At 32.6% G+C, this 22,489-nt stretch overlaps 3 protein-coding genes across 3 annotated transcripts in view; 2 read left to right on the forward strand and 1 right to left on the reverse strand.

Annotated features, from left to right (window-relative positions):
• Positions 1–655: 655 nt before the first annotated feature.
• On the forward strand, positions 656–3,407 carry LOC123709949 (lipase 3-like). Its single transcript, XM_045661579.1, has 5 exons — positions 656–815; positions 1,097–1,298; positions 1,482–1,852; positions 1,970–2,128; positions 2,974–3,407. Exons 1-5 carry the CDS (start codon positions 666–668, stop codon positions 3,382–3,384), a joined length of 1,293 nt encoding a protein of 430 aa, XP_045517535.1. The 5' UTR covers positions 656–665; the 3' UTR covers positions 3,385–3,407.
• Positions 3,408–6,213: 2,806 nt separating this feature from the next.
• LOC123710405 (lipase 3-like) lies at positions 6,214–8,514 on the forward strand. The gene is made up of 6 exons (XM_045662271.1): positions 6,214–6,308; positions 6,588–6,820; positions 6,958–7,159; positions 7,291–7,661; positions 7,835–7,993; positions 8,107–8,514. The coding sequence occupies exons 2-6, from the start codon at positions 6,677–6,679 to the stop codon at positions 8,497–8,499; spliced, it is 1,269 nt and encodes a 422-aa protein (XP_045518227.1). The 5' UTR covers positions 6,214–6,308; positions 6,588–6,676; the 3' UTR covers positions 8,500–8,514.
• A 559-nt stretch (positions 8,515–9,073) lies between these two features.
• The window catches only part of LOC123709739 (BAI1-associated protein 3), a 63,966-nt gene continuing 50,550 nt past the window's right edge, over positions 9,074–22,489 (reverse strand). Inside the window, exons 20-26 of the mRNA XM_045661265.1 lie at positions 20,520–20,610; positions 18,657–18,819; positions 16,710–16,935; positions 16,276–16,441; positions 14,887–15,046; positions 12,660–12,894; positions 9,074–11,573 (exon numbers count right to left, since the gene is read on the reverse strand). Coding sequence (XP_045517221.1) covers positions 11,482–11,573; positions 12,660–12,894; positions 14,887–15,046; positions 16,276–16,441; positions 16,710–16,935; positions 18,657–18,819; positions 20,520–20,610 — 1,133 coding nt within the window. The 3' untranslated portion in view covers positions 9,074–11,481. The remainder of the gene's footprint in view (positions 11,574–12,659; positions 12,895–14,886; positions 15,047–16,275; positions 16,442–16,709; positions 16,936–18,656; positions 18,820–20,519; positions 20,611–22,489) is intronic.

The raw sequence follows: 22,489 nt of genomic DNA on the forward strand, positions 1-22,489 counted from the left end.
AGAAAAAATCAGACTGATTTCCTGAGTGGAAACATATTCATATTCGGATTAGTATTTACAATTTAGATTAAAGATAGTACAATCAATGCAATATTGCATGATTTACCATTTGATAACTATATTTGGTATCTTGCCATTCACGGCCAGAGTTACAGTAAAATACTTCCTAGGAAATAGAAATATTCAAAAGGGAAATAAAATCAATTAGTTCTGTTGCCAAGTCTACTTTATTTGATAACTTGATAGTTGATAGTTTTGACGTATTACTTCCTCCAAGATATTTTTTTGGTGGGGTTCTGTATTATTTATAATCATTCATTTAATTTTATACTAAGCGTCATTTGAGTAGATAAATTTATCTGTATTTAATCGAGTAATGTTGAACCTATATTAATTAAACAAGCCTACATTTATTAACATAACATCTCTTACACTAGGATTTTTAAAATATATTTTGAGCGATTACGAGATCTTTAAAAGACATATGCATATCATGTTTTCAATAACAATTTTAACAACTTTTATTATTTTAAACTTAACCCTTTTCATTACTTACGATAGTTTATCAAAGATTATAATTAGGTTTATCTATTTATCTTTATTATTAAAAACGCCCGAATTTAAGAACATTAGGGTGTATAATTTCTGTATGGGAACTAGCAAAAATGTTAAGATTATTATTATTTGTTGGTTTTTTTTTATTGACAAGTGCTGGAAGATCACCTCATGCTGACTACGTGACTCGTCTAAACCAGGAAAGCGCTTTTGGACCAAAACTTTCGGACAATCTCCTTTTGGATGCCATCCTAGATGTAGTATGTACATTTTGCTTACTTTGAATTGTTTTAATAAAAATCCAGTATCACTAGGTTCTACTAAAATACTTAAAATAATATACTGCCACAATTATGACGAGAAAGCAATGCTAATAAGAAAACATCGCGGTACCCCTTCATGAAAAACATTTCTCTTCAATTATTATCTAACAATTGTCTTAAAAAGCTTGTTATTAACCTAACCTATTAAAATCCCTTAGCAATTGTTATATATAGGTAATATTATACAAGAATAGTAAATATTTTTTTTATGTTTCAAGCCTGATATGATCAGAAGATACAACTATCCGATGGAGGAACATTTTGTAATTACTCCTGATGGATATATTCTGGGCGTGCAGCGGATTCCCCACGGTCGAGACAGAAACAATATCCCTGGAGATAGGCCAGCTGTCTTTGTTATGCATGGTCTTTTGAGTTCCTCAGCCGATTACCTAATCTCAGGCCCTGGAGATGCTTTAGGTAAATTACTTGTTATATTTTTCTTTTCACGTAAATTATATATATATATAAATTATATCTAAATTAGGACAATGCCTTAAATAGTTTTCAAAGTATTAAAAAGGTTGATACAATTTTTTTATAAGGCGCTCGTAGCCTTAGCGGTTTAGAAGTTTTTTTTATTAAAATGTACATTTATTAAAGCTTACATTCTGGCGGAGGAAGGATATGATGTGTGGCTTGGCAATGCACGTGGAAATTATTATTCGAGGAAGCATTTAACACTTAAGCCCGATGGGAAAGACACTTTATCATTTTGGGACTTTTCTTGGGATGAAATTGGAAACATTGATTTACCTACGATGATAGACTATGTTCTCGCTCAGACTGGTAAATCGGCGTTGCATTACATTGGCATGTCTCAGGGAACTACGTCATTCTTTGTTATGGGTTCCTTGCGGCCGGATTATAACAAAAAGATAATCTCCATGCACGCTTTGGCACCTGTAGCGTATTTGGGACATACTAAGCACAATCTATTAAGGGTTATAGCGCCTTATTCAGCAAATTTTGCGGTAAATATATTAAATATTATTTAAATTCGATCGCGAAACAAAAACAACAAACACGTAATCTCACTTTTGGAAAAAGGATTCCAACCACTTTTACTGTATATTATGTTTGATTTTTAGGCTTTAGCGCGTTTGATTGGTCTCGGAGAATTTTTACCAAATAGAGCTATATGGACATGGGTTGGTCAGAATATATGCAAAGACAAAGCACCATTACAAGTAGTCTGCAAAAATATTTTCTTTTTCATAGGAGGTCATAATGAAGATCAATTCAATGCTGTAAGTAATAAGAGACCTTAAAATATGTAAATGTAGTATAATTAATGATATATGTATAATAGTTGATACTCTATTCGGTAATAATATCATTGTTTTGAGCAGCGCTTATCTACGAGTATAACACTAGCGTTCAGTAGTTGCCTTCGCGCAGATGGACTATATGAATATGTAGTAGATATTGATGTCTACTATAACTTTAGTGATATTCTATTTTGACGAATAGTTTCCGCAGTGTACACAATACAGTGATTTTATTGATATATTTAAAAATCAATGGCGCTACAACCTTTTTGTAGGTCTGGGCCTCATATTTTTGTATCTGTTTCATGATCATTTGTTATTCTAATATGCAAGTAGGTGATCAGCCTTCTGGGCTTGACGCAGGCCATCGACTTTTTGGGTCTAAGGCAAGCCGGTTTCCTCACGATGTTTTCCTTCACCGTTTGAGCTAATGTGAAATGCGCACATAGATAGAAAAGCCGGTGATCGAACCTACGACCTCAGGGATGAGAGGTGCACACTGAAGCCACTAGGCCAACACTGCTCTATATATTTTTACCACCTAAAATATCCTATAGGTTGTCGATCAGGGGTGGTTGATGTTCTAAATGGGTCCAGTTATTTTGGAGCCATTGCAACTAAATACACAAAATTACAATAAAACCTTTCCTTTTCATAATATTATTACCGCCATTTAGAATAAGGTTAAGATTAATTAACTTGATATTTAAAAATACTATGCATAACAATATAAAACAACAATGCACTCTTGGACCTGTGTGTCTAATTAATTGTGTTTTCTAGTGTGTGTTTAATAGTTTTATTAAATTATTTGTTCTTTACAGACTTTATTACCAATTAAATTCGGTCACTTCCCTGCCGGTGCCTCAGTCCGCCAGTTAAGCCACTATGGGCAGAGTATATCAACTTCTATGTTCCGACGATATGACTATGGTTGGGCTCAAAATCTATTAAGATATGGAACACCTGAACCTCCCCACTACAATTTATCAAATATAGACTGTCCTGTACACCTTCACTATTCCGAAAGTGATCCATTAGCTGATGTAATTGACGTCAATAAATTGTTTAACGAATTGGGTGGTACTCCAATTAGGATACGTGTTCCTGACAAAAAATTCAGTCATATTGACTTCGTATGGGGAATTGATGCAAAAGCCTTAGTCTATGATAACGTGATAGAAATCATGAAAAACTTTGATAAAACCGAAAAAAAAACAAAAGACTTTAGATAAATATAAAATTACGATAAATATTATATTATGATATAAATATTCGATGTTCTCAATATAAATATAAGAGATAATTTTTATGCCGTGTATTTTATTACCTATATACTTACTGCCTATAAAAATGGTGTGTGACATGTTATGGACACGGTCGTGTGTTGTTCGTGAATACGTTTATGTAACGGGTTGTAATTGTTTTGAATCGTAAATTTTGACGACAACTCATGTTAAAGGACATCCAAGTACAAGTATATCAAATACAATGACAGTAAATAGACAAATCATTGCTAAGGAAAAGCCGTAACTCCCGTAGTAATTACACATTTTGAAGACTTCACGCCTCGACTGTAGTTACAACTTACACTCTATAATTTAGTAGTAAATGGCATGTGACATTGATTGTCACTAAATACTGCCAACGCTGATTTGTCTTAATGCTATCTAGCGATACGTATTAAGGATTTGGATCCGAAATTTATTATTTATTTTTATTTTGTTTATGTTGTAAAGATGTAAAACAATTATAAATAGCAACACTTCGCAATCATTGAATCTTGAACTTTTCCCTAAATGAAATCAAGGATTCCTTCTTATGAGTGGCGCCATTACACTATAGCCAGCATTTTCGGAATATTTATTCTTATATGAACAATTCTGGTCTATTATTTTCATTGTCTTTGAAATGAAATATGCAATTTGACTAATTGCAAATCTTGATACGCGGCAAAATAACCTCAAAATGATGGAGCTTCCCACTCCACCAAATTTATAGAACATGTTTGGCTGTGATAAATATTTAACTAATTTGCGCGTTAGAAGGTTTAATTATCTAAATTAGCTGTAAACGCAATCTACTTTTGTTTTGCGTAGACCAAACGCTTTACTTTAATGACGCTCATACACCATGTACATGGTGAATTATCAAAAATTCTTAAAGCACTGTGGCTTTCATGTCATTTTCTACTCATAACCACTGAGAGAAACCAATTTCTGTGTATCCACACTATTTCTATCTCAATTTAAAAACGTTTTTAGTATTTTTTTTATAACAATGAGTACTGAAATAAAGTTATATTAGTATAAATAATTGAAGATAAATATTATACCTTAACTATAAAAAGATTGATTTTTATTGATAGATGTATGTTATTAGGTATAAAGGATGTTTTGTCTTACCTGTTAACATCTGAAGAATAAATTTAAGAAATCCTCTGAATCTCAATTGTCTTAAAGAACTATCAGGCGCTTATTGATGTCCTATCACTCACTGCTGATATAAAATGTTTAATTGCTTATAAATAAAAAAATACCAGCATTTATTACACATTTTATAGTATTTGGATAAAACAAATAAAATTTATCGCTTTTATTATGAATGATAGTTGAGATATGCTATTTTATAAAAGGTATACATACGTGTCTGTCTGTCGTGTACTCACACATAGAGAAAAAAATGTGTGCGTGTACTAGTGTACACACGTAAGAAGTGAAACTTCTTTATGACCTTATATTTCGAAAAATTATCTACTATATACAAATTTACAGAAATTGTTTAAATAAAGTTAAATTAGATAAACATAACAAAAGGCTTTTATTATCATAGACATGAATACAAATTATGCAATACATTTATACATTTTACCTCATTACTATTAATATTATTACAGAATTTAATTAATTGTAATAGAATGATTACTATCATTGTTATCATTACTATATATTTTTGTTATTAATGGCTTCGAATCGAATACGAATAAAGCGTGGTAGGAGCAAGAAAAAGATGGCGGATAACGGAAAAATGTGACACGTAACGGAATAATGTGCCGCGTAACAGAAATTGTTTCTTACTGTATATAACGTTTTATTTATGATTGTAGCATTCTTGTAGTTAAACGATAGTCATTCTTTTTTTCTTCCTGAAACTCCTTCCTGGACATACTGTGTGGTTACTATAGATACTAAATATAATTAATGAGTTTTTTGTTTTTGTTTTAATGACAATTATTTGTCATTAAGTAAGTCACTACAAGGAGATTAATAATATAGTTGGTCAAAATGACAGTTTGTGTGTGTGTGTGTAAAAGTGCATTAGCCATGGATACTAAAAAAATAATTTAACATCCTTGTGAATTTAAAATATAAAAAATATCATGAATCTCCAGCGCTTTAAGCACAATGCAGAATAGCAAAAGCAATAGTTGCAGAAAAGTAATTTTAGAAGATGTTAATATACCATACAATTTTTCAATAGATAGAAATAAAAATAAGCTATACTTTTGCATAAATGCGGATGAACTTTGTGATCAATCCTTTCAGTCGGCAGTTGTAGATTTAGATACTGCTTCTCCATGGATTATACCAAGCATTCGGAACGGCTTTGCTAGTGCAGTAGATAACAATACGAGCACAGTTTATCTGGCTGGTAGTGATGGAATTTATAGGTACAACGACCATCTTAAAGACATAGAAAAACCAGCAATCATTGACAATATAGATATCTTTGATATGAAGTTTCATGAACTGTTATATTTCGTCGACACGGCAAATCTTAATTTGTATGTTTTGAAAAACGGTAAAAAAGTTGGCATCACATTTATAGAAGAGTATGGTATACAACACTTTACCTTTGCTGGTAATCTTGTTATATTTTCAAATTCAAATGGGTTATATTATTTGGATCAAAATAATGGGAAAAACAGTCCCGTTTGGTTTACAAACATTGTCAATAATATCCGAGGACTGGTTACTGATGTGAAGGGAGTGCCACACATTGTAGCTCAGAATGGAATTTATTATATTGATCTTAAAACTATGAACGTGAACAAATTGATGTCGTTACAAGACGGATTTGCATTGGATTTTGATAAGTTCAACAATATGGTCTATAGTGATGGACGATCTGTACTAAAGTTAATCAAGTAAAAATCTACGTAAGTATGAAAGAAAATTGATAAGCCACTTTTTATTAATATTACCTAATTTCTATTCGTAGGATGTTTTTCGTCTAGCCTTAAATATTTATTGATACAAAAACTAATAATTTATCCTGCAATATTTCGATTGCCTATAATATTTTTTAGGCGATTAAGATGTTTCCGTTATTTTCAGCACTGACATTAAATCCTGAGTTGTTAATAAGAGTCATATTAGCCAGCACTTTTTCACATTTCATTAAACATGAATGAATAAAAATATGAAATTTATCGCAGGTATTAATTGTGATATGCAATTTTATCTTTTGAATGAACGTTATAAAAGCCCATAGTTCATAGAATAAAGCCATATAGCCGGCTTAGAAATGCTGTTGATAGTGTCCACGTTTTGTGTATTATTGGCATCAGTTGGTGGGTCACCAAATGCTAAATTTGTTGAAGAATTAGTGAAAAACAATGTTTTTGGAAGCGTATCAAGCGGAATTCTTGAAGATGCCAGATTAGATGTGGTAAGTGCATCCGAATACGAATGATTTATATAGACTAAAACTAAAATTATAAGCATTTTTGAACATTCAGGATTACTCTAACGAGTTTAATATCGGGTACTGTTTTGTTTTATTCAAATGAAAAATATTTTTTTTAGCCCCAATTAGTTAGAAAGTATAAGTACCCCTTAGAAGAACACCATGTGATAACTCCAGATGGATATATATTAACCTTACATCGTATCCCTCATGGGCGCGACAGTAATACGCAATCTGGTAACAAACCAGCAGTGTTTGTTATGCATGGAGTACTTTGCTCCTCAGCTGACTGGGTACTCACTGGACCTGACGTTGGACTAGGTATGTCTTCTATTATCTTCCGACAGATATTGTATATTTGCTTCAATGAGTTTAATGCCGGGTACAATTGATTATTTCTTATATCTTCTAAAATAACAAATAACATTTTAAATTATAAAATAATGTTTCAGGATATATTCTCGCAGAGGAGGGTTTTGATGTATGGCTAGGCAATAACCGAGGAAACTACTATTCAAGGAGGCACTTGCTCCTAGATCCTAATGACACTAACAGTACCGCTTTTTGGAAGTTTTCTCTTGATGAAATGGGTAACGTGGATTTAAGTTCGTCAATTGATTATATTCTGCGAATAACACGTAGGCCCAACCTTCACTACATTGGAATGTCACAAGGCACTACCATTTACTTTGTATTAGGATCACTTCGACCTGATTTCAGCGAAAAGATTGCCTCAGCTCACATGTTAGCCCCTGTTGTATTTAACACTGGAAACGGAAGCCCTCTTATGGATACTGTAGCACCCATTGTTGCAGCCGTTGTGGTAATTATTCTTGGTTGTATACAAGCTTTTTCTGAACTAAAAAAGTTGATTTAAGTACTTGATTTGTATATTGCAAATATTTTACGGGCTATTCTGTTATATATTTAAAAAAAAAAACAAGATTTTGATACTTTTGTTCCAGCATAAATTATACATATTTTGTTCATTTTTAGTCGTGGGCAACCGAGAATGGATTCGGTGAAATATTCCCAAAGAGTGATTTTTTCGCAGACATTGGACGTAGATATTGTAGGGACGGAGTTCCAACCCAAAGCCTTTGCACTATGGTACTCTTTATGCTGGGTGGCTGGAGCGAAAGTCAACACAATGCGGTATGCGATTATCAAGCCAGCTTTAAATGTTTGAATAAACCGGATTGCTTATCCAAATCATCATGCAAATGAAACGTCGCCTTGCAATTATAATCATATTTTGTAATTTTCAGACCCTTTTGCCTGTTAAATTAGCCCATACACCAGCCGGCTCCGGCTTGAGACAATTCGCACACTTGACTCAGAATATGGCCTCAAAGAAATTCCGCAGATACGATTATGGCCCAATTCAGAACATACTGCGCTACGGCCAAACTCAACCGCCAGAATACAATTTGCTTAACATTAAAAACCCTGTCTTTCTACATTATTCTGATGGTGATACTAGAACAAATGAAATTGACATTAATCTGTTATACGACTCGCTTGATACGACCAAAGAATTAATCCGTGTGCCAGATGGTAACTTCAGTCACATTGATTTCATGTGGGGCAAAAATGCTAAAACTGTTCTATATGATAGAGTAATAAGTGAAATAAGAAAGATTGAAAGTTCTCGAAAATAATATAAACCTAAATTGAATGTGTTTTATTTTTTTTAATCAAATGATTTTATATTGAGACATTTATATAGTCAGTGAATTTTGTAGTAGCTAAGGCTGTAAAATTTTGCTCATGCAGGTTATGTTACAAACATCTTGTATAATACCAAAATAATTCTGGAGAATTTTCAGATCTTATAAATTGCAATATGGGAAGTTCTATATTATTAATCATATCATCGTCGTGTCACGCTAATTTTGTATAGGTTCGCTTTTTGACGATTGCAAATAAAAAGATTAAATGAAATTGATTCTCAAGAATTTTTCTTAAGTTTATTTCACTACTTCGTCACTTTCACTACAGAATTCCTAACTTGTAGTTAGGAATTCTGACGGTTCTGTAATGTAAGTATGAACTTTAACGGTACGGTTGGTTGAGTTGCTTTAGGATATCCATTGAGTCTATAGAATAACAGAGTTATTTCGCCATAAGAAGTCGTTCTATACAATGCTTTGTCATAAATTACATTTTTTCAAGTAGGTTGATATAATACATCATAATTTTTTAATTCTTTTTATTGGCCACAGCAAATAAATAAAATTATTCTTATACAGTCTATGAGCTAGGAACATAATCACAAAACATTTATACATTACACCAACTACATTTTTTGATTACACGGATACAATATTTATCGTTCTAGAGAAAAGAACATCAAATAATAGCAGCGAAAAGTTGCATATTACTAAGCTTTATTGGACAAACGTTTCTACATGTTTTAACAAATCGTAACGTACCTAATAAAAACTGTCAGTTATAGAACTTTATACAATAACATATTGAATATCGGCCAAAAATATCAAATACATTTCCGTAGATGTGTTTAAAATCTGAAAAAATATTCACCTCTGCAATGTAAGAATTAATGTCATATTTGGTATAAGAAAATTTTAGCCTAAACATTAATTGACATTAAAGTACTGTTCAGGTAAATAAGAATATAAAAATTTTAATTCTTAATAAATAAGCTCTGTGATATAATTTTTTTATCAAGTGGATATGGATTGTTCGTATTTGATTTAAATACAATTTGGACATTATAGTAGTTTGTAGACATAAGACAAAATGGCTGGACAATAGGAAACTAAAAATCTTCAAGATTTTTTTTTCGTTATAGGATACATTAATATAAAGTATATGTTTCAGATAGTGATTCCAATCACTAATACAATTTCATATAAAATTTATCCAATCTCTGGTTGGAATTTAAAATATTATTATTATAATAGTAATAGTTACCACAATAAGTTTCATGACATAATGCATCGTTTCAAAAATTCGTGACAAACTATTGATTTGTGTGATATTTGCTTTGTAATATATTTCCACTTATCAATGATATGAATAAAAGATGTAAAAAACGCACATTAATTTGGCATTCGATAAATCAATAGCGATAAAGTATTTCGAAAAAAATAAAATACAAAAATAGTTCAGTGTTGTGTAAATAAAATACATTATCGTTTAACAATAAAAGCTCTAATGAAGTCAAGCCGAAAATTCGCATAGAAATCTTACTTCATAAACATCAATACGATTCTACAATTGTATACACATTGAAAATTTTCACATCGATTATAAAATACTAAATATCCATAATTACAAATACTTAAGGCTAACAATGAAAAATCAGTCGACAAGACAAGAACTAGATATGATAGAACTTCTCAACGCTCTGAAGCTCATATTAAAGCTTAGGTTGTGGCACAAAGTTTTGCGGTGAGAGCTGTGCAAGAAAGGAAAGATCAGAAGGCAAAGCCATGAGGGTTATTGATAACGAAATTAAATTAAACGACTCTATGGTTGAGATGGGACCGTTCAAACGTAGCAATTTGATAATAAACCAAATGTATCCTAGTAGTAGATTGCATACTTCTCACGGGCGTCTTGGTCATCCACTGTAGACCGTAGCAATGTGTGCTATAGGTGCGGAAAAGCGGGACACAAATCTGCCACATGTGACGAAGTACCACATTGCGTTGTATGTGCGAACGAGAACATGCCGGCGAATCATGTGTTGGGTGCAAGAAATTGCAACCCTTCTGTAATGTCTTGTAAGGCGATTGCAATGTAATGAAAGATGGTTGCTTTAGCAGCCAGTTACGGGGTCTCTTGGTAGAATGCTTACGCGACCCCAAGTTACTTCAATAGTGACGTGATTGGTCGGAGGGGTTTAGTGGGTAGGCAGTGCGGAAATGCATTCCCCTCATTTAAAAAAAGATTGCATACTTCTATTATTTTTTCTGGATATTATGCAAGCATGGTGTCTAAATTCAACGTTATAAAACCTGGATCTATGTATAGGTCTCGGCATATTAAATTTTGGATGATTGGATGAATGATTCAGATAAAGATACGCATGTCCCTTTCTTGTTTTAAACGACTTTAGCACTGAATTTACACGCATTCGTCGGAAACATTTAATATACTTTTATAATCTCGTGGTTCAAGTACGCGATACTTTTCGATAATTTTATGAAACTTGTATTATGAATATATTTGGTTGAAGGTGAAATTGCTACGTTTGTTCAGGTCTTACATATTCATAGAGAACTACAAAGACAACAACAAGTCTTATAATACTTGGTCGGGATATTCTACTAGATTCTAACAACTAGGGACATAAGCTCTGAGAGTGCAGGCTATACAGTAAATATACATACATAATACATATATATTTAGAAAACCAACATACGCAATATTCTCTCAATACAAGATACAGTCTTTGGTACACATTAATTATACATATACATCTATAATTTAATACTGATAAAATTTTCTTATATCGTAATACTTTTGTAAAAACCAACTCTTTAAATACATCGAAATCTTTTTAAATATACTTTTCAATAATATATTGTCGAAATGTTAAATGGACGTTGTGCAGACAGAAACAGCGAAGGATAGTTTTATATCTGTAAATACAATTGAAATTAAACGAATATTTATTCAGCGAATCGCAGTTTTTGTTTTTTTACGAAATCAATAGCCATTTTGTCCGTGTTTCGAGATTCCAGAATCTGCAAAATCGGGTGTCCTGTAAGATTAACAACAAGATTAATAACAACTTATTATTGCGAGCTTGTAATGTAAAAATTAAAAGTGCCTAGTACTTAAATTGTAATTTGAGGACAATTTTCACCTTACGATAATTAATTAATCTTATTATTTTTTACGTAAACAGTACTATTATTATTATTATATCCACATTTCCGGCTTCGACTATAAGTACAGATCATCAATACTCATGATAGTGAAAACAATTTTATAAATCTATCGATAACACGTGATTAGATATTAGTTAATTAGTAAATGATTACATTGTTTGCAATTCCAGATGATTACCGTCAAATAATACTGTTGTGCGTCACTGAATTATCGTCTACATCCGACATAATATTCATGTATTTAAGCTATATTTAGTGATTTATTATCACAACGCCTATATTATCTTTAGTAGCGTCATATAGTTGCGTATTTTTCAGTAGGATTTTAGAGTTATATTTGTTAGTTGTTAGTTTTCTTAAGGTACTGAAAATGTCCGTTACATATTAACACATTTATTTAGACGCAAAATTTTCTGTGAAATCCTAATATTATATTAATGATCTAATATATTATCTGTGTTTCTTTGCTCTAGAAATTATACAAAAACTAACTCATTGTCGTAAGATGATATTGTCATAGAAATTTCAGAATCAGAAATCAGAACAAATGTATCCAAATAAACCGATTACAAAAAAACGAAGGAGATGTACAATTCAAAATGTACAATTAATATCATAAATTTCGTAGAGTAGATATCGCCAAGGATAGAAGCGAGCGAAATGTCCCAATTTGAATTTATAAACTTCTCAATATAAAGGTATTAATTATTGTTTAATAGTTATTCATAGTGTGTTTTAGAATATGGGGAGTAGTAACAGATAACAAAAACACCTCCTCTTACATCTAAATATATACTACAGCCAATTAAAACTTCATTCAGAGTTACACGCGACAAACTTTTTTGCCGGCTCTTTTTATGGTCCATGCTTGCTGGGTGAGGGTGCGTACTTGCTAAGACGAGAATTGTTTTGTAATAATTTATTTCACTTTGATTTAAACACAAATAAACACTTACCCCTATCGTGTAACTGCATAAGTGGTAGCTCTATGGGCCTCAGAGGGTCCGGCGGTGCGTGACTATTGACGCCGGGCACACGTGAGATGGGTACAAATGCTTCCCCGGCGAAATCATCCGCGGTTAGCACATCCCGATCCCACACGGATAAAGCCAGGGTCGCTTGCGGTGATCGACATGCCTCCAAGGACACGGCAAACTCGAAACACTCGTCCCACACGGGGTTCAGTGTTTTCTAACAATATTTTAAAATTGTAATTACAACGTCTTATTATCATGTTTTTTTTATCAATACACAAAACAAATGAATGAATGATATTCATTTGTTTTGGGTTCGTTGGCTCTAAGGGAAAGTCCGGACTTATTTCGCTATGACAGAAATATATTTGAGCGTGACATATGAAAGTTATAGAGTGCGCTTAGCCTCGGCTTAGAAGCTTAGTCTAATTCTTTTTAGATTTTCTTCGTAAGGTTAATTGCGTACATTGAAGAATGAGTCATATGTGCCGTGAGTTCGAACACACGATCTCAGAATATTTTTAATACATTTCATATAGTTTTATTTCAAAGGACATTGCCTAAATTAGGTTAATTAATTAATCAATTATCTACCATCATAGATTTAAATCTATATTAATTCGTATGCACTGTCATGTTAGAATAGTTGATAACGTTCGAGGTAGCTATTGCTTATTATTTTCTAGTTTTATAATTAATTTGAATATAAAATTAACAATGAATATTACTTAAAATAAAACAAAATAAGATATGATTATTATGGAATATAAAATACAGGTATCACTTATTCCACGTCATTAAATTCGGTTTATATAAAATGTATGTTTCTTCTAATCTCCAAGAAGACTAAAAAGAATTCAATGTGTCCAAAAGCGTGTGTATGTCGGAAGGAAATATTTAAAGTCAGTAATAACATTAAGGTATTAATGTAATTAAGACCTAAATTTATTGGACAACTCGTGGAAAGCAACAACAAAAATTAAAAAGTGATTCCGGACTTTCAAAGTTCTAATTACGTAACATTATAGAACAGCTGTTTCCAAGTACAAAGGAGTGTTATTAAAATGTACAGCAGTTGATTCATAATTTTAAACCTGTCGTAATGTCTATAGGCGTGGAAGCATCAATGATAGTGATCTTGTCACATGCTCAGATTATGTATAACTATAATTTTATAAAAAAAGTACGTATATAATTTTAATTCACAAAATTTATATGATCCTTTTCTTGAAATAAAAACCCTCAATTACTTATGCAGCAGACATACTTCTGCGTAGTTTTTATTTTAAGTAGGTGATTAATTGATGAAGATCCAGAATAATTACTGAAACTTTCTCCGGGAATCAAATCGAGAACTTGTTATACGGCATATGCGTTAACCGCTAAGACATCGTACGTACGTATTATTAACATTATTGGCAATAAGGGACCGACTTGTTTAGTTTTATTTCTTCAAAACATTCATACATATTATTAATACACTGTAAATATAAATTAAGAAACTTGAACGACAAATAGAATCAAATGACGCACGCGTGTAAATGGTTTTACTCTAAACAAATGAAACCTCTGAGACGATTCATTTACTTTCCCCATATATAGTGTTCCATTATTATGCATCAAAAGGGTTTCATATAACTGCGTTTTATGATTACAATAAAATTATTATAGTAGTAATAATAATAACAAAAGTTTCTATTCTTTGACCTTTTAACTTATATGCTATTCTTTTAAAATAGTTGAATTCTTAAATATAATTCAAGTAGCAAAATAATAAATTTATTAGCAACCACTTTGGTCAGGTTGTCTGTCGATATAGGAAAAAAATAGTATAGCAAACAATTTCGAATCAATTAATTATATACTATAAAATAGTAGTACTATTATAGCACAAAAATTAATCAAATTATAAAAACTTTGTAATCGCAACTCGCTTCTACCAAAAACATATAGAACTACCGGTTTTGGTATAAATTTTAAAACACTTTATAGCCAATTAACGATTTCAATTTCACGATAATTTAAGTGAAGGCGAGTAGCCTTTCTTTAAACCATTTATATATTTCTGAGATTTCTACATTTATGTCTTTGTTAGTTTTTCAGCAAGCAGGTAACCTAGTTTCCTGATCGTATCTTCTTTCGCGTGAAGTATGAGAAATAATTACAGCAAAGTTGTAACATACTCTATAAGTAATTAAATATTGCTCACCTTTTGTACATTAGTGGTCTGTTCGTGTGTTTTAGGGAAGAGCCTCTTGGGTAGCAACTCGAGGACCACGAAAGGGTCGCTTAATCCGTTCGGATCGAGCGGAATCACGTCACGCGCCGACAGTATTTCCACACATAGCGAGTCGTGATTGAAGTACACTCTGTAACAATGTTAGATAACATTTATAACCGTATTTAAAAAGCGTATTTCACGACTATGGTAAAACATTGTTAATTGTTTACGATAAAAGATGAAAATACTAAACAAGTATTATTATTGCAAATGTATTAATGTGTAGATATCATAGTAATTATATATTTCTTATAGTATAGTAGTGGTATATTTATTTTATAGTAATAACTAACTGAATTAGAAGAATATTTAATATTCAAACTTAACACTTCAGGTAGGACAAAAATTGTAGTTTCGCTATAGAAACCTGAGGATAAGAATCAGAAAATTAGCCTTTAGTCGAGAACAGTCAAATTATTATCTATTACGTAATGTCACTTATGAGGGTCAATAAAAATAACAATACTCAAATGAGGCGCGGAGATCGAAAGATGCCGAGCTGCCAAGAAACTCTCCGCCACTACTTTAATATATCTACCTGGGGTTAATCCCATGTACACGTAAGATAACGTTTTAGCTACAGAGGCGGTGATAGAATTTTCTAATTGCATCAAATTATTTCTTGACGTGAAACTTCTTTAGGCGCATAAGTGTAATTTTTTAACGGAAGAAACGCTAATATAATAATATTAGCCTTTTTTTAGTTTAGTTCATTGATTAATGCCGCAAGTGTTTTGTTTTTAACGATTTAGAAAAAAAACAGGTATTTCTAATTAAATACAAGTCGCCCCTATGTCTGACTCTATAGTCATAAGCTTGATGAACCTTTATTTATTACGCTAAAGAGGAATTAATGTGAGTCAAACGGTCGTAATTTCCCTAAATCCTTTTAGTTCAACGTCTAGTGGAATTTGTCAGAGCTTTTCAATTACTTATTTAATCTGGCAGATTTTGAGCACCCTTGAGTCGAAATATTGTGCTTAAATTTTTCAGTTATTTCAGAACGATTAGTTGCGTTAAATACTATCTAATTAGAACAATAGCATATCATAAAATTGATAAATATTTTTTAAACTATCACACACTTGTAAATGTGGGTACTTCGTTAAGTTCTTATTATTATACATTTTTTTTCGAACTAAACACGATATAGTTTAACCATTTCTACTCGGCATATTTAAATCCAATCTGGAGTGATGCACGAAAGATGTAAAAAACGTAAAACAATCACAATTATACAAATAAAGCTAGTGAACAAATATAATGTGTTAAAAAATGTTAATATTGTAAAGATTTTAAGTTCACAATAGCACGTACCTGATTAAGATGGACCCATAAGGCGAAGGCAATGGTGTCCGCCCTTGATCTGTTAACCGGTCCTCTAGCCAAATCTCTAGCAACTCTTCAGTTGGTGCTTGGTGATATTGCATTCGCTGTTCTAGACGTTTCCATTCGGCATTGTGCACTTCCGTCATTGGAAGACCTAATATTATCAAAGATGTTTTATTAAACGTAGAGTCAACATATTTGAGTTAGGCAGACCCGTGGCCGAGATTTTATCGCATATAATTGATTGATACTTTTACCTATGTCTACGTTCTGTCCGCATACAATGCTTCTTCATAAAGCAATTCACGCGTGAAATCATTAAAACTTACTTTGATGAATAAACTTATACCAATGTGAATTTGTATAAGACCCAAGAATAAACTATATAGAAACGTATTTTTTCTTATTCAAATAATGAGTACCTTTTCCTTCGGCGTGGATGAATTCAGCAAGAAGATCCAACGCTTCCTTTAATCTGTGATGATAGACCCGGGGTTTCTCTGCGCCTCCGGAGTCTGCTTGATTCGACACCTCCTTGAGCACAGCGTTCCAACAGGCCGCTAAAGCCCTTGTGAAGGCTCGAGGCAACAACCACGTGTTCAAAGATGATAGATGTTGATCCAAATACTCCAATAGCGGTGTTATTGCCTGGGTATGAAGTAGCAGTACTTGTATCGAGTTAGGATAGCAATAAATACATTTATGATGTCAATAAACTTTGTCAATATGTTCATGATTGTTTTGAAACTTAATTAAAATTGTAACGTAGCTTTCAAAAAGTTAAATTGCTTTGAGTATATTCTTAATATACCCTTGGTGTTACGTTTGGGCTAAAATGAACACTTTAAAAGGACCTCGATTTAAATGCTCTCGACGTATAACAAAGTTCTTAAGTGGAACAAAGTGCTGCACTGTCATAACAAAATTATGTAGTTTAAAAGTTACAGCGAGGTCGAGTTAAAGCCCTTCATAGCCTGAAAGAGTGAGGTTTCATGAAACTGTTTGACCTTTTCAAAAACTTAAGTTGGGAAACGAAGCGCTCAAGGGATTTATATCTACTTTTAACACGATACTATCTTGTTTTATTTATTGCAGAGTGAACGCTCCCTTTTATGTTTGAGAGTTCACAAAAAGTCGTTGCGTTTTTAATTTTTTGATGGTTACCTCACCATACCTCAATATTATTCAGGACGCATAAACATGAAAGGTTAACAACAGACAATTTTAAATAATTCAAATGGATATACAGTAATTCGAACTGAAGTTATAAATACCGCGTTTGAAATAAAATTTGAGTTAAATAACAAGATCTCGTTCATAAGATCACTCGAAACAGGAACGATAGTATTTTTATCTTTATACTTAGTCTGGCCATAAATATTGTTACAATTGAAAATTGATCGTGGGGTGATAAAGAGAACCGAATTGCTGTGATTGCATTAAACAAAGTAGGTATGGAGCTAAATGCAATTTTAAGTCTCTTCATACGCTTGGTATTAGTAAAATGTTTGTAACAGGAAAAGATCTGGCCGTCCACGTAGGGTTCGTTTAATAAAGGTAGTCAAAGCAGTAAGGAAAAGGAAGATAGGAAGATAACACCTAGAACCATGTCGCCTATTTTAAAAGGTGACTTAGGACATGTAGTCTATAAGAGACGTACTAGTCATGTCTTATCTAATATTTCAAGAAGAATGGAGTGGTAAAACCGAAACAACTACTGAAGCGGTACGCAAAGGGAGGTCACAGAAAAAAAATGGTTTACGGATGATATTTTTTCGTATTTCGATTACGTTTCCGACTTCATCAGAGCTAATGACTGGCCTTCGTCTAGTCCCCATATTAAGCCGCTGGATTATAGTTTTAGAGATTACTTGCTTTAAACGCCACGGTAATTTGGAGTCCCTAACAAACACAAAATGAAGAATTTTCCCATAGAAAGAGCGCGTGCTTTGATGTCTGGCCTCAACGTTTAAAGGAATAAGCTTTATAAATTTTAAATTGTTTTATATTTATGTATTAAACTAATACACAGCAAAAGTAATAAATGTTATTTGCAATAGTTTTTTTTTACTTTATTTCAGTATTTAGAGCCAGACTAGGTATACACACAAAATAATAATAATAAAACTATTATTAATCTTAAGTTGGCTATGTTTTATCTCTGTAATTGCAAAATGAAAACTGATATATGTCTTACGTATCTAAAATATAAGTTAAATCCAAATACCTATTTGAATTTGGTAAATTGTAAAAAGAAAACTTATTACGTTAAATTCTTAGAAAAAGGTACAATTATTTAACTGATAGTGTGACAGAACAGTGTTTAATTGCCACAATAAGTCAAGCTCAAGATGGGTTCTAATTCTCACCTGCTGTGTGGGGAGTGAGTCAGGAGACCAGGCGAGGTGGAAGACAGCCTTGCGGAGAGGGGGCCGAGCCCTCACCGCAAGCGGAACGGCGGCACGGATCGACCGACACTCTAGGGTACCCAAAGCACCGCGAACCAGTTGGCGGGAATTCTCGTCGTTAGAACTGTTTATAAGTATTATAATAATAATGTAGGATTCTATTATTTAATTAATCGTTTAAAAAGAATCGTTAAATACTAGGAGATGTCAAAATACGTATAGGTAAACATAAAGCAATATCGTGGTTAAAGTCTAGATCGGAAAAATATATCATAACAAATTTTCAAGTCGTTTACGCTAGCATAGTGATGTGAGGCATGATGTGTTAGGTAGAATAGAAAAGGTTCAATCTGTGTTACTTATTAAAAAATCGTTCATATCGTCCATGCTTTTCTCTTTATTTAAATAACTTCTCATATATCGAAAGAAAACACTTTTTTACCGGATTGAAGTTATGTATTATTGTAAACTTATAATTATTTTACACGGTGACCGTGACCACGCACGCGAAACTTCGGAAAAATTATGTAAAATAATTATAAGTTTATAACATAGCTTCAATCCAGTAAAATAAATGTTTTCTTTCATTGTGTAAAAACTATTGTTACGAGCTAGGGGATCGGATAGAAAATGCCGTAGATTTCTTCAAGGGTTTATTTCTTGAAAAATCAATGAGGAATTTATGGGCACAAAATTAATTACAGAGATTCACTAATAACACACAAAAACACAGTCACTAAATACTTCACTTATGCACACTTCACACAGTACTTTATCACTTATATTCACTTTATTCGCACTTTATCGCTTCGGTGTTTCTCTCGTGTAATCGCATTCAAAACTAAGTGACTAGTCGCGTTTCGGCTCGCTTATATATCCCTGGGAATAATTCTAAACAATATTCGAGAACTTTCTAGGCGGGCTTGCTACTGAGTAGCGATTGCACAATTCTAGAACGTTCGCACTCTTTGTCTCTTTCGCACGTTGCTCCGTCCTTGTCGTACGGCGTTCTAGAGTGCTAGCTCTCGTCTAGTTTCGAGAAAGTTCTGATCTTCTCTCTCTCTCTCTCGTATCATTTCGTCCTTGTCTCACACCTAGAAAGTTCGGTCTAGAATATTCCTTCATCAAAGGGGTATAACTAGGCCTGAAAACGCCTGAAAACGGGTCTCCTGAAAACTGCACCACTCGACTACACATGTTCTGAAACTGACTGAAAAAATGTTTCAGCTTCCTGAAAACTAGGGTAACATTATGGAAATTACAATTAACTAATATGTGATTGAGCCTCTCCTGAAACGGTCAGAAATCACTTTTCAGCCTGCTGAAAAGTTCTCTAACTAGTGGAAAAATCTAGAAACATTGTAGTCGACCCGTCTTCGTAACACTATTAACGAAAGACAATACTTCTCATATATCATCAATCATTTCACAAATTGATAATTATATTGATAATTCGCACGAGGTAAGTTTTACGATAAACTGTATTATGATTACAAAAATAATTAATCGATTAGGTATTACTTAAATTAATATTATCATCTGTTGCCAAAGATAAAATACATTAACGAACTCATTAATTTTTATAATAGCTAATATCATACATTCATTTTTCATGTTTTTGTTATAATATGTTCTTTCGATAGATTTGACCAAAAATCTTAAAATATAAATAAGATGGTTATTATTTTTTACTTGTGTTATAAGGTATATATTAAGACTTGGTTGAAGGTATCACCTTAAAGCGTTTAATAGTGACGGAAGCTTACGTCTTAGCGTGATCAAAGCTGTAACCGTCTCTAACTTTACAAAGCTTTGCATACTTACATCTGCTCATCGTCGTATTCTGACAGAGAACGGCGAACATACTCCAAATTGTTAACAATTGTACAAATCTCTTCAGTTGATTTATTCTGACCTGAAAATTTAAACTACATTGAATAAATCCTTTAATGATTCTATTTTATATATAAGTCATCCTCTACTACTCACTGTTTTATTTTAACAAACTTTCGACAAATTTCCTTGACAAATCCTATTCTTTCTAGTTGGTAAGTTGTGAAGTATAATAGTCCAGTTATCACATTTATATAACCGGGACGTAATCTAAGAAGTTCATTCATTTAGCTACGGCATTTACATGTGTATTTTTGTTACGAATATATGACCTACTGTCTGTCTTACAATAACCAGCTAGAGACAATGGAATATATATATATATATATATATATATGGTGACACACAGTGCTCACATTAGTACATCCTTTTCACTTAGAACTAAATACTTCATGTCAGATAAATCCATTACCAGCCTAAAAATAAAACACAAAGGGCAAAAAAATCGAATTTGTTACGACCTTTCACGACGAAATATGGGGAACATATTCAATAGTGTGAAGCTAATATTATCATGGACTTTTGTGGGTTACAAAATAAATATTTTACCTTATAATTAACATTATTTATATCCATAAAATTGTAATGATAAACTTATTCCATATACAAACTAGGCATATTATATAATATTATTAATAGTCCGGTTTATTAATTAGAAGTAATCGTTTAGTGGTAACAGCGTATTCTTATCACTGGGGTCGTTGATTTCATTCCGCGGCCGTACCAATGGATAACAATTTACGCATTTAATACTCGCTCGCACAGTGAAGGAAAACATCGCGAGGATAGTTACCCGACTAATTACGAAACAGACACAGACCTCAGAGGACCAAACCAAAAATATTTTAGCGTTACTGTTTTTTTTTATTTCATTAAAATTAGGATTATATATATATATATATATAAGTAACCTTCTTACTTCCAAAATTGTTAAATAAAATCAATGTGTTCTTAAGACAATTTACACATTAAATTAAATTTAGTTAATGTTGTAATGTCGAGTGTATTAATTGAGAACTTCATAATTCCGCTTATTTTAGACAACTGCTACAAACATCTAAATATTTATGTATGAGAGGGCAGGGTCTCCAACAGAGTGCTAAAATTAAGTGAACGCAACACGCGTCAGGCAGCCTATTTTGTGTTTTGGCTTTATCACGTAATTTTCGATAACGTTTCAGGTAATAGTTGCAGGGTTTCAGGGAATTGTTTTAATGCGATGCATTCAAAATTGAAGAACATCCTTCAAAGTTCCCCCATTTTCAATAATGTTTCAATTCCAAATACTTTCCGAAACTATGGCTGGAACTATTACTACATACACAATATTAGGTCCTTACATATGAAATTGGCGTTTTGTATGGGAGAAACAAAAAGTCGAATATTTTTAAATATATTGTATTTAATTAATCAAAGTATGAACCATTGTTTTCTATGCACTTTTGCCATCTCATAGGTAGTTCATTGATGCCTTTACTAAAAAAACCAGTCGAACGGGAATCAATAAAATCTGTGAAGGTGATTTGGACTACCCCATCAGAGTTAAATTTTTTCCCTTGCAAGAAGTTGTCCAAATTTCGAAAAAAATGGTAATCTGTTGGAGCAAGGTCCGGGGAGTACGGAGGATGTCTTAGACATTCCAATTGAAGCTCTTCTAATTTGGTAGCCGTCTGTTGTGCAGTGTGTGGTCTAGCGTTGTCGTGAAGTAACAGTGGCGTGGAGCGATTGACCAGCCTAGGTTGTTTAGCCGCTAGCTTTTCCATCATGGTTTGCAATTGCTGACAATAGACATCAGCCGTAATATTCTGGCCAGATTTGAGAAAACTGCAATGAACAATACCGGCACTAGTCCACCAAACGCTTACAAGTAACTTTTTTGGGGTTAATTTTCGCATGGGGCA

This window comes from Pieris brassicae, chromosome 5 (assembly GCF_905147105.1).
Source record: "Pieris brassicae chromosome 5, ilPieBrab1.1, whole genome shotgun sequence".
Taxonomy (NCBI): Eukaryota; Metazoa; Arthropoda; class Insecta; order Lepidoptera; family Pieridae; genus Pieris; species Pieris brassicae.

Bases quoted from the DNA above. Each gene is read 5' to 3' on its own strand.
- LOC123709949 (XM_045661579.1), top strand. From the start codon at position 666: ATGTTAAGATTATTATTATTTGTTGGTTTTTTTTTATTGACAAGTGCT. The intron at 816-1,096 runs GTATGTACATTT...TTATGTTTCAAG, and splicing joins TGGATGCCATCCTAGATGTA to CCTGATATGATCAGAAGATA. The intron at 1,853-1,969 runs GTAAATATATTA...TTTGATTTTTAG, and splicing joins CTTATTCAGCAAATTTTGCG to GCTTTAGCGCGTTTGATTGG.
- LOC123710405 (XM_045662271.1), top strand. From the start codon at position 6,677: ATGCTGTTGATAGTGTCCACGTTTTGTGTATTATTGGCATCAGTTGGT. The intron at 7,662-7,834 runs GTAATTATTCTT...GTTCATTTTTAG, and splicing joins CCATTGTTGCAGCCGTTGTG to TCGTGGGCAACCGAGAATGG. The intron at 7,994-8,106 runs GTATGCGATTAT...TGTAATTTTCAG, and splicing joins GCGAAAGTCAACACAATGCG to ACCCTTTTGCCTGTTAAATT.